This window comes from Clinocottus analis, unplaced genomic scaffold (assembly GCF_023055335.1).
Source record: "Clinocottus analis isolate CAN_PGR_092001 unplaced genomic scaffold, fCliAna1.0.p SCAF_20, whole genome shotgun sequence".
Lineage (NCBI taxonomy): Eukaryota > Metazoa > Chordata > Actinopteri > Perciformes > Cottidae > Clinocottus > Clinocottus analis.
This window is the reverse complement of record NW_027175932.1, coordinates 2,786,940-2,799,403: the sequence shown is the minus strand read 5'-3', so window position 1 is coordinate 2,799,403 and position 12,464 is coordinate 2,786,940. Positions and strand designations below refer to the sequence as shown.

Below are 12,464 nucleotides of genomic sequence, written 5' to 3'. Positions count from 1 at the left end.
AGGGGTGAGATTTCAGAGCAGGTTTCATGTAATTGGATCCGATGGATTCGTCCGTTTCTCGGAGGCCACCGGAGGGCGTTAACCCCGTCGCTGACCGGCAGGCCGGAGCCACATCCTCCTCTACTTCAACTTCTTTTCATTCACATATGAGTGTGTGTGTGTCTGTGTGTGTATGTGTGTGTGTGTGTGTACACAAGCGCTGCAGATGCAAAAAGCCTTGGGGATCCAATTTGGCAGCTCGAGTCCTCTCCTTCACCTCCCACTGTCAGACGTCTCCTCCTCTTCCTGCTCTCTTCATCACAACTTCCTCACACACACACACGCACAACCTCCCCCCTCCATCCCCCCCCTCGAGTCTGAGAAGTAGCCCCGCCTCCTTTCCTTTCATCTCTGCTCTGTGCACCGCTGCAATCACGGCGCGTTAGTAAGCACTTTCATCTAAATGAGTTATGAGGCGTAATCACGGGGGTGATCTCTGGAACACACGTTGACGGCTGCAATTGAGTTTGTTATATGATGACAAGTAGATGATGTCATACTAGTTACACGACAGCACGCCATGTGTGTGTGTGTGTGGAGGCAGGAGGCTCTGTGTCCCCTCCATCACCAGAAATGCACGCGGTCATGGTCAAGGAGCTCGCCTTTGGAACAATCTAGTGGGTCGTAAAAAAGTGATGTTTTTTTTTGGGACACGCACCCGAATCTCTCCGTTGTCGTCTCCGGTGGCGAGGCGCCGGCTGTCCCAGGAGAACCGGCAGCTCCGCACGCAGTCTTGGTGTCCGCTGAGCGTGTGCACACACTGCCAGGACTCACAGTGCCACAGCTGGGAGCAGAGAGAGAAAGCATCAGGGAGAGCGGTTCATCAATAGCACACATTTGGACTTATTGCAAAAGATATGCTGCGTTAGATACATTTACTTCATTTTTTTAAGTGAGAAGTGACCTGGGAATAACAGGAAATACTAATAGTGTGTTTTTTTCCACCTGTTCATACGTCTTATGGACATAAATAGGAGTTAATTATGGTGCTAAATGCTAATGTTGTATCGCTCTGCATCAGGATGATGACTTTGTTTGGTTTCTCTCACTTCGGTTGGATTTTCTCTCCCTTTACTTTCTATCTCTCATCCATTGTTTGCCTTTCTGTCCCCCTCTCCCTCCAAAACTACACGGCTCATAATTAGACACTTTATTTGGCGGCCTGGCTGACTGTGTCTGCACACACGGTTGCATTTCTTCTGAAGGTCAGTAGAGAAAGAAAGAAGAGAAAGAAAGAAGAGAGAGAGAGGCAAAACGGAGGGAGCAGAGCTGGGAACTGTGCATCTTTTTTTTGTGGCGCTCCACAAAGACGCTCATGGCTGAGCCTTTTTTGGTTTCGACCTCTAAATAGATGGAGGCCGGGGACCGTTGTGTGTGTTTGTGTGTGTTTTTTTGAGCGAACAAAAGCCCCGACTCGGTCTGGAGAGCAAGGACTGTGAGACTGGCTGCTCACCAGCGGCACAACACACACACACACACACATACACACCTCAATTATCGCTTCTGCCAAATCCATAAAACACACATTCTCTCTCTCTTTCTCTCACGACCATCCAGACAGAAGCCAGGTTGGCGGCCGACCCGGCGGCTCGTTCCCCGAACACAAAGTGTCGACCAAATCCGAATTCCCGTGTGAAACCTCGACATCGGCGGCTTTAAAAAACGAAATGCCAGAGAGCGAGCGGCTTTGCGATGTTTATAATACTGGACGCCGAAAGCCACAGCCACCGTCCGCACGAGCCAAAGGAAAAGAAATGGCGTGGAGAAAAGGGACTTTTTTTCCCGCCCGCTGACTCTGCCAAAGTCACGGCAAAGTCGAGCGCAGCAGCGGAGTCGGTAAAGCTGGCGAAACGCACCTTCAGACACGGAGGTGGGTTTAGTTGGCGGGGTCAGCGAGCTGCAGGTCGGCCTTAATGATCGCTGGACTCTCGTTGCAGGAGGACACGCTGACCTGCAGCTCGCTAATCTCTCTGGTGCCCCTTCGCCTCCCGAGTGGATGAAAATAATGAGCTCGAGGGGAAGGACGGATGTGTCATAGGTCACGTCGTTACCGGCAAACAGATATGTCTCATCCCGTGACTAAGCGTGTGTGTGTGTAAGTGTTGAACCTTAGCAGTCATGTCAGCAGAGGTGGTGGCGAAGTGGGACGCGTCCGGCGAGACGTCACAGGACAGGATGGCCCCCCGGTGAGCCTGGATGTCCCGCAGCTTCTCCCCGCTCTCCAGGTCCCACATCTTACAGAGAGAAAGCGAGAGAGGGTTACGCAACTTTCACGCAGCCGTGTGAGTCTTTGCATGCGCTTCTTTTTTTTTTTTACCATGATGGTGCCGTCGAAGGACCAGGACAGCAGTCTGGCATCCGCGGCGAGCAGAGAGAAGCGCCGGACCTGCTCCTTGTGACCATGCAGGACTTTGCACTCGCCGGACTGCCACCTCCACACCTGCAGGGGGCGACAGAGGAATAAACAGGACTCTTTTAGACTTGTTTCATATTTCCCGCCCTGCGTTGGGTTGATTCCCCACAATATTTAGCATCCTAAGGGTTCAGAAACTTGAGTTAGTTTGGAGATTTGGACATTGGAGACAAACGTATCTGTACTTTTATCTGTACGTATCTGTACTTCATCCTGTTAAATGTTTATTTAAGTTTGAGATCATCTATTTTGGTTCTTTCTAGGATTTGTTCTGTTTTTTTTTAAACCAACTTTATAGGTGAGAGCTTGTTGGTTTTAGAGCAGCAGAGATGTTGAGGTAAATTCAGCCATTTTTCCTCCCATAATTAGTTTTAAATCATACGCGTCTTGCCCAAATCTGAAGAGTGAAAGTCAGAACGGATACGATTCTCAAAATAAAGAAAGAACTGATTTTTTCCTTTTAGATATGAACGTCACTCCCGAGTATCTATTTCAATAGCGGGACATGAAAGCCTCTCAAAAACACCCTTCAAAATGAAAGTGAAGAAAAGGAAAATGCAAATAAGAAGCCACAAATTAGCCGTGTAGCTTTAACATGTCAGACACGCAGCAGATCTGACAATTTTGTGCCGTTCTTTGTGTCAATTTTTAGATCCGTCTTGCTGATCACATCCCTGCTCTTTACCGGTTTGTGGGGTTAAAACCTTGCACCTGCACATCTGTCTGCTTGTTTCATGACAGAGGGTTCAACTGAGCTCATCCAGATCCTCCTATCAATCATGCCCAAAGTGTCCCGAGTTGCACCTTTTCTCCCTCGTCATTGGGCCCTAAAGGTTAGAATCCATCAGCCGTGTCACTGCACATCGCTTTACATTCACCGTCCGCGTCTGAATACACACATTTAATTTTCCTTTCGCGAGCACACTTCAAACCGCATGAGTTTGGAAAAGCTACTGAACGAGCGGGCGGGACGGTCCGAGAATAGCGATGGCGTGCCGGCGGCGGCGGCGGCCGTGTGAATACGGAACAAGGTGCAAAGCGTTGTCGGATAGAAGAGAGAGATGGATGGAAGTGCTGCAGAGGACGATCTGTCAGCAAAAAAGAAAAGATGGAGGAGGAGGAGGAGGAGATGAGAGGACAGGGGAAATGAGCAACAGAGCATGAACAGTGGGGGTTGACAGACCATAACGGCCCGAAATACACATACACACACACACACACACACGCAGTCAACACACACACACACAGTCAACACAACAGCGGGATGGAGATAAAGAGCTATCGAGGGCGGCGCAGCCGAAAGGCAAAGAGAGGGAGAACGGAAAAGGAAAGGAGACGAAAGAAGAAAGGGGTGAGGAGGCAGACGGAGGAGCTGGTGGAGGGTCAAAAGGTCAGGGGAGCGTGGAAGTGATTCAGCAGAGAGGGCAGTTTTACTCGAATATAGGGGAAGAAAATGAATCAAAAGCGGGGAAAGAGAAATGGAAGCAGGTTATGGCGGTGGGGGAAAGATCAAAAAGATAGTAAAGATGAGAGAGGCAGAAAGAGAGGAAGGGAGAGAAGCCTCTACCCTCAGGGTGGTGTCCTCGGACGAGGTGATCAGGGTTTGGCCGTCCTGGCTGAACCGGCAGTGCAGCACCGTCTTGGTGTGTCCCAGCAGGGTGGAGAGGAGCTTCCCGGAGGGCACCTCCAACACCTGGGAGGAGTACACAATACACACATTAAAAACACACACACACACACACACACACCTATCCAGACAGTCAGCAACGAGGCACAAGGCACAGCGGCGCTAACGCTATCGCTCGCTAGCTAACGCCATCGCTCGCTAGCTAACGGCATCGCTCGCTAGCTAACGCCACCGCTCGCTAGCTAACGCCACCGCTAGCTAGCTAACGCCACCGCTAGCTTGCTAACGCCACCGCTAGCTAGCTAACGCCACCGCTAGCTTGCTAACGCCACCGCTAGCTAGCTAACGCCACCGCTAGCTAGCTAACGCCACCGCTAGCTAGCTAACGCCACCGCTAGCTTGCTAACGCCACCGCTAGCTAGCTAACGCCACCGCTAACCGTCGCTCGAGATTTTGTTAGCTAATGCTAACGCTTACGCTAGCGCTAACGCTACTGCATGCATTTGACAAAGTCATGTAATCCATCAAATACTTTTCAAGATATTGCACTAAACACATACAATGAATGTACATTTTCTGGTGGTAATGGAGGAGAAGTTAGGTGGGTTTCATCTACTGAAGACAACACAACTTCATATTAATTCATCCAATATTGAGGAGATATTTCAGTTTTCAAACTACTGAAGGGCATGAATGTGCAGAAAATGAGTCTGCAGACGGCAGACTCAGAGGATATTTATATATGTATTTATTGAGGCTTATGTAGATAGTTGTGTTTGCCAATATATACTCCGTGAGGAAAAGTTCCCCAGAAAGTTTCCTGTCACATGTTGAAGTGCTGCTGCTGCTGCTGGCTTGATAGAGATAAGCACATCAAGAAAGAAAGTGTGAGCTCATTCAGTTGGGTCAGGACCGCCGGGCGTCTGGCAAACCCTCGAAGCTGGTTTCTTTTGAGAGAGAGAGATTTTGTGAATGCCCTCGAAAAAGCTCAACTGGACGGTCCCTAACACGGCGTCCCAGAGGCTCCTCGATGGCGCCTCGTAAAGGTCAGTCTGCTTAATAAATAAATAAGTAAACGGTTCTGGCGTGGGGCGTTCAATAGGGGGAGAGAACGGTGTTCAAAATGGACAACTTTGACTTTTTCTTACACATACTATGACAAAGAAATAGCCCAGAATAACACACAATGAGGCGATGTGTGTCCCTGCAGCACCCTTGTTTGAGGAATAACCTTGAACATAATTCGGGGAAATACTTCTGCAGAGCTCTCACTATCCAGGGCAGTTTGCAGTTGAATATCTACCACTACGATGACTGTATCCTCCTTATCGATCCCAAAGAAGGCTAATTAGCGCATTAGGAGGTGAAACACGAGTACAGATTACAAATGCAATTATAAAAAGATGTTATTCTTATTAACCTCCATATAGATTTTTCTGGCGATGTGAAAACAAACTACAGCTGAGTCTGCAACAATACAAGACTTAAAGTACAAAAACAACGATTTAAATGGAATTAAAAGCACAGGGATCTCAGGAGAAAATGTCCACCTGTAAGTGAAACTGGGCGCTGGGATTTTTTATTTTTTTTACCAGCCACTAAAATATTTACATCTCAGAGGAGAGGGCCGAGCAGAACAAGCCCTCAGGGCTCGCCAGCCGTGTTTGTCGAAGCTCCACGTACCGAAGACGCCGGTTTCAAAGCCGGAGAGAAAGGGAGAGAAAGAAAGAGAGGGAGAGAGAGAGAGCTACACACTCGGCTCAAGGATTTATGGGATGGCGCAGTCAGCAAAAAATGTCTGCGGGGCGTTTTGGTAAAAAAACAAACAGAAAAGCAGAAACGCAGGCTAATGTAAAGAGGAAAGATGGGGAACAGTTGTTTTAAATACTTCCACCGGGGGAGCGCACACACACTGACACACACACACACACGCACACACTGTGTACTCACTATGCATGTGTGTTTGTGTGTGTGTTCTATTTTGGGTGATTCTAGAGGAGTTTCAGACACACACACATTACTCTTTCCCCACCATACCTGCACTCGCCTGTGCACAGCCCTACAGCATCAGCATCAAGCCCAACACACACACACACACACACTCACACTCACACACAGCCAGTACGTCAGACCGCCACTGAAGTTGATGAATCATAACTTAGTCTACCTCTATTTTAAAAAGAGGAGCGTAAATGACCACTGCAGTGGACTAGAGGCCTAACACTGGGGCGCCCTCTGGTGTTTGCTCACGGGAACTACGGCAGAAGAATCTGTGTAATGAGCCTCTGGAAGCAATTACAGGGAAGACACTCACGCAACACACACATTTCCACAACTTCTGCGCCAAATTGTTTCGCACAGAAAGACGTTTCTAAATGAGATTGGTGCATCGAGTGTCTCATTATTCTTCGACGCTCTTTTAAGAACTGGGATTACTAATCATTCGTTCTTCTTGAAGGCGTCTGCTAATCCGCGCCTCTCATATCTCCGAGGCCGCGAGGACAGCTGTAATTAAAACGATTAACCCGGTATTGCTTACGACCACGGGACCTTTTTTAAAATTAATTAATCAGAGAGTCGCTCTCCGCTGTGGGAAGCTCGGCCTGGCTGCAGCGCAGAGACTCATAGACGACACAACTGCAGACGAGGAGCCCGTTCTCTGCCTGCAAACTACGATTTATCACCGAGACGAAGAGCAGCGGAGCGAGGAGAGCGAGGGGGGGGAACAAAGGAGGAAGAGAGATAAACAAAACAAAAGGTGCATGACAGTAAAATATGAAAGTAGAGAGTGAGGAGTGTTGAGAATACCGATTACAGGTAACAGCGAGGGAGAGGAGGGAGATGAAAGAGGAGCTTGGAGTCGACTCGACGCACAGCTGACAGGACGCATGAGAGGGGGGGCGGAGCTTGTGTCAGATCTGATGACTCAACATGGTCTGAGACACACACACACACACACACACACACACACACACACACACACACACACGAGTGCACACACGCCTCTGTTCCAAGTGTGTCAAAGAAGTACGGTGGCCTGCAGGTGATGTAGATATAAAATGCTCATTATAAGCTAACAGTAACATAATAATTCTTCCGTTTACCGGGTCTCACTGCAACTGAGAAGTGTTTAATAGTCTAGAAATGTCTCCCAGTTAGACCTCACATGACCGGTTGATGAATGGATTCGTTGATTGACAGAAACTGTGTCAGATAATCGATTCTTTTTGCCCTTTTTCCGGCTCTTACGTGATAGAAAATCGGATATACTTATACGTGACGATCTTCCCAAAAATATAATACAATTTGCATTCATACATAAATGACAGAGCATATTTATAGCCACTCAATATTTGGCACAAATTGCTTGATGTGTCTCACACACACACACACACACACACACAGGTCTAAATGTGTGTTCTACCTGCACGGTGCCGTCTTCCTGGCCCAGGGCCACAGCGGAGGGCCGTCTACACATACACGTGCACCGGATCCTGGACGCCATCTCCTCCGACTGGAACAGCACCAATCCCGTCCTGCCATCACGGACCTGACACACACACAGACACACACACACACAGTATCATCCAGCTCCGCCGTCTTCTATTCCTTCATTCAGTCTCCCTTCAGTTGCCCTCCGGCTCACCTGCAGCCGGTTGCAGTTGTCCGCGGCCGACACCACGATCGCCTCCTCGTCGAAGAGAACGTCCGAGTCTCTTTTCAGGCAGACGGCCGAGGAGGTGTGCACCTTCTTAGTCTCCCACAACTGCAAGGAAACACAGGGTGGGAAGCAGGTTTTTAGTATGACATGATGTCCTCGATCGCTTCTTTGTGGCTTTGTGGCTTTGTGGCTTCTTTGTGGCTTTGTGGCGTTCGAGCAGAGGAGCTAATCTGTTGGTGAGAGGAATTAGTTTGCACAGTCGGCGATGATGCTCATCAATCTTTCGCTGCAGAGACAAACCGGGAGAAACCCGATAAATAAGTCATCAGCGTCGGCCTCGGACATGTTTGGCACTTCAAACTGAATCTGCAGATTGATTTTGACGGCTCAAAAACACACACACACACACACACACACACACACCGGTAATGGAACGCCGACACAGCACTTCTGGGTGAGCATGGAGCAGGTCGGATGGGGGTTTTCTGTCTTGATGGATCAGAAATGCTTGATGCTTTACCCACATTTTATCCCAAATAAGTTGTTGACCAACCACAATTAAGTGTGTCCCAATATCAACTGAATACAAACTCAACAGCTCTTTAATTTAGTTATTCATCTTTTTCTTTTTGATACTGAAATAGTTCATAACTCTGGTTTTGATGAAGTGATACACACAAGCCACCAAAACAATGATAATTTAGCTGAATTTCTGGGTAACGTGCAGGATGCTGCTGCAGCTTCACTGTGTCATTGACAGCGTTCACTGGCATCACAATATGATTTACTTGGATTTAAAAAAACAACAATGTTTGATATGTTTTCATATTCATAGAAAGTAAAGTTTCATAGAGATTTTGCACCAGAAGTGACGGAATAATTCCTGCAATGAAACTTAACAGCTGACAAAGAGAGAACAATTAGTCAACTTGTGATGCTCAGTGTGAGCACAGGATTTAGTTTCACAAGTAATTAGAACAATAGTGGCAATATCTGTGCAAGAAAAGCTGGTACACACACACAGACACACACACACACACAAACACACACACACACACACACACACACAGTCTTACCCTGACAGTCTGGTCATCGGAGCAGGAGAGCAGCTGTGAGCCGTCAGCAGAGAACTGGACGCGCTGCACCCAACTCAGGTGACCACTGCAGTCGGCCATCTTCTTATTGGCCTCCAAGTCCCACAGCTGGAAGACACACACACACACACACACACACACACACACACACACACACACACACACACACACACACACAGTAAGTACAGTAAAGGGCTCAGCAAAGTACAAAATAGGTCAGAAAGAGGAGAAAAACGCACAAAAACCATAATTTCGTCATAAAAAGAGACACTAAATATACAGTGTGACGTGATTGTGTGTCTGCAGGTGTGTGTGCTGCACCTCCACAGCGTAGTTTGAGAAGGCGAGCGCCAGCAGGTTGCTGGTCGGGCAGGCGTGGCAGTATTGCACCGTGCCCAGGCGATTCGTCCTGATCTCCAGCAACATCTCCGACGTCTCCACGTCGAACACCTGAGAGACGGCCACAGAAACACGAGTCAGTGCGCTTCCACTTCCTTTACCCCTCCAGGGATATTTAAAAACTGTTTTACAGCTTTAAAAATAATGAACTTTGTGTATTTGAGAATTTAAAAACAATTGTTTCTTATTTTCCTGAACAAATATAACTCAAAAGAAGCGTATTGTCAGTGCTCCCTGGTGGACAAACTGTGTAATGGCACCTCTGTTTCTGAATGACATCAAATATATGTTTAGCATTTCTGTACAGACCCCTGCAGCTCCACTCCTTCAAACTACGAACACGAAGATGCCCTTTCAAAGTAAAAGCTCACCAGAGCGGCGTTCCTGGCCGCGCACACGATGCGCTTGCCGTCGGCGGTCCAGGTGCTGCACTTGACGAGGACCTCCTCGTCGCTCTCGGCAAACACGTTTCTCACGCTGATCGTCTTCCACTCATTGGCGGACGACACCTGAAATATCTGCAGGCGCAGGGACGCGTGGTTAGTTTCCTAATTACAGAGTGAATTAAGACAGCCGTGGAAGCAGTAAAGTGGCGCTCACCTTCACGGTGCCGTCGTTGGAGGCCGTGGACACGTAGGCGTCATCGGGGGAGAAACAGCAGTGGTTGACCGGCATAAAGTGGCCAAACATGGTGTTCTGGGAGGACGGCTTGTTGAGGTTCCACAGCTGAGGGAAGAGAGAGAAGCGCAGAGAGAGAGAGAGAAAGAGAGAAAGAGAAAGAGAGAGAGAGAGAGAGAGAGAGAGAGAGAGGGGGGTATGTCAGGGAATCGAGGAAGAAATACAACGATTTTGTTGCAGCTTGTTTGTGCAGTAACTTCCTTTTCTCTCTATTTGTCTGCATAAAGTGAATTTCACGACGGCCCTGAGAGGGAAAGCAAACACAGGAATGAGCTGCAAATGAAGAGAACGCAACAACAAAACATGAATACAAAGAATATATATGTGTTGACAAATGTCTGGCTTCATTTTGGGTTTAGCAGGGCTCAGGGCCACGAGATAATTTACTCTTTCAGTGCTGCAGCGTATGCTAATAGCACAGTTTATGCTAATAGCACACACTTAGAAGGACAGGGAGACATAGACCTCAAATTAATTTATATTTCTTGTTATTTATTTGGCTACACTATGTGTTCCTTGTGTGCACTTTACCCGTCTGCTGCTGTAATCCTGCTGTTTCCCCACTGCAGGACTAATAAAGGATGATCTCATCTCGTCTCACCTTGACGTTCAGGAAGTTGTCGTTGGAGCAGGTGGCCAGCAGGAGGCGCTGCGTGGTGTTGGTGAACTGACAGTGGTTGACCTGCTCCTCGTGCTCCTCCTCGAAGACCCGCAGCAGCATGGCTCTGTCCACGTTCCACACCTGAGGAGAGACGACGAGCAGCGTCAAGACTTCAGAGAGAGAGAGAGAGACGCTGGACGTCTGGTGGGCGAGCGGACCGGTTTGCTTCTGCTCACCTTGACCTTGCGGTCGCTGGAGCAGGTCGCCAGCAGCCGGTCGTCGGGCGAGAAGGCGCAGCAGAGCACCTCGTCGTCGTGCGCCTGGATCTGTGTGAGTCTCTCACCGGAGGTGCTTTTAAAAACCTGCAGGGGAAACACAGGTTCAGGCACTTTGTGACCGATGCATTTCAATGACTTTTAACCACATTTCAATGACTTTTAACCACATTTCAATGACTTTTAACCACATTTCAATGACTTTTAACCACATTTCAATGACTTTTCCATGAGCAAACTTTGTGTGGAATCTGTGTGTAAACAGTAAAAAGTGATTAAATGTAGTATTTAAACTAACAATGAGGATTCAAAGCATACAGTAAACCTTAAATGACTCAAATCAATGAGAGACAATAGTTTGATTAAAAAAAAATAAACATTTATATAGATGCCTGTATGTATGCTGCTGATATTTTGAGCCTCTTTTAAAAGCATGTTAATTATTTCAAACTCGGCATAAATGAACATCATGAACACATGAATATAACACATTTACAGGATTATTACTAGAGTTTCTTTTCCAGGGCCGTAAGAACCCTGCAGCAGTAACACAACAATGTGCATCTTCGAGTTAAAGGATCGTAATATCGTCGAGCAATAAAAGCGGATCGCTCTCCATTAATTTGCTTTTGATACCTTGAGCATCTTGCCGGCTCCGCTGGAGGCGACCTTGGCTCCGTCTTGGGAGAAGCAGGCGGAGTAGACGGAGCCCTGGTGCGGGTGGATCACCAGACGGGACAGACTCTCGACGCTGCTCTTATTCCTGTAAACAAAAGCACAAATATCACACACCCCGGGACACACAGCCCATAAGCATATATAACCTACAACTTTATAATAAGGCTGAACAAAAAGCTTGCATACAAGCTTTCTAGAACAATTCAGTCCTAGTGGATGAACAATTTAATGCATCTAACACTCATTTAACACAATAACTGTGCACGTTTCCGTGAAAAAAAGACGATTCAATTCACCGAATCACACACATTGGCCATGAATTGCAACAGCACAATGTCTAACAAGCTTTTTATCTCAAAACAGCTGCAGAAACCTTACACACAACACAACTTTGAATACATCTAAAAATGCACAACAATGCCTATTAACAAAATAAGGTCTTGCTCGCATACAGCCACTCGAAGTAGAGTTTCCCGGCGCGCGCCCGGTCCCGAGCCTGCAGCAGAGCCTGCCGGTAGACCTCGGACGTGTGCGGCTGAGACAGAGCCAGCTGCACCACGTCAGGGAAAGGACGCTGCTCCAGCTGGTGGCCGTTCAGAGACAGAAACTCCTGGAATTGACTCCGCACCTCACAGTCCTGGAGGGGACGACAACAACAACTCTAAACCTCCATTTTCCCTGAAGAGACTCACATCTGGGTCCAGTTCCTATTCACATCAAAACGAATGGGTGTCACCCATGTTTATTCTTCTTGTGACAGTGAAAGATAACACACACATGCTATGTTTTAACACTTGATGTCTGCTGACCTCTTTTTTCAGCACGGGTTCGTACTCCATGTAGTCGTTGATGAGGTAAGCCGGGCCCATCAACTGGGCCTTGGTGCTGATCCAGTCCAGAGAAAACATGAGCGAGTGGAGCTCCTAGTCAGAGAAGGAGACGGGATGAGACACGGCGCGCAAGAAAATAAAACATCAGTACTGTAGATGTGTCAGAATG

General features: G+C 47.8%; 1 protein-coding gene across 3 annotated transcripts in view; it reads right to left on the bottom strand.

Annotated features, from left to right (window-relative positions):
* The window catches only part of apaf1 (apoptotic peptidase activating factor 1), a 30,250-nt gene that overhangs the window by 13,523 nt on the left and 4,263 nt on the right, over window positions 1–12,464 (bottom strand). For all 3 annotated transcript variants that reach the window (XM_068587053.1, XM_068587055.1, XM_068587054.1), the window contains exons 11-25: window positions 12,275–12,388; window positions 11,918–12,102; window positions 11,424–11,550; window positions 10,749–10,874; window positions 10,513–10,653; window positions 9,834–9,959; window positions 9,605–9,751; window positions 9,156–9,284; window positions 8,817–8,942; window positions 7,726–7,845; window positions 7,504–7,629; window positions 4,020–4,145; window positions 2,357–2,479; window positions 2,148–2,273; window positions 698–823 (exon numbers count right to left, since the gene is read on the bottom strand). In XM_068587053.1, the coding sequence (XP_068443154.1) occupies window positions 698–823; window positions 2,148–2,273; window positions 2,357–2,479; window positions 4,020–4,145; window positions 7,504–7,629; window positions 7,726–7,845; window positions 8,817–8,942; window positions 9,156–9,284; window positions 9,605–9,751; window positions 9,834–9,959; window positions 10,513–10,653; window positions 10,749–10,874; window positions 11,424–11,550; window positions 11,918–12,102; window positions 12,275–12,388 (1,968 nt within the window). The remainder of the gene's footprint in view (window positions 1–697; window positions 824–2,147; window positions 2,274–2,356; window positions 2,480–4,019; window positions 4,146–7,503; window positions 7,630–7,725; window positions 7,846–8,816; window positions 8,943–9,155; window positions 9,285–9,604; window positions 9,752–9,833; window positions 9,960–10,512; window positions 10,654–10,748; window positions 10,875–11,423; window positions 11,551–11,917; window positions 12,103–12,274; window positions 12,389–12,464) is intronic.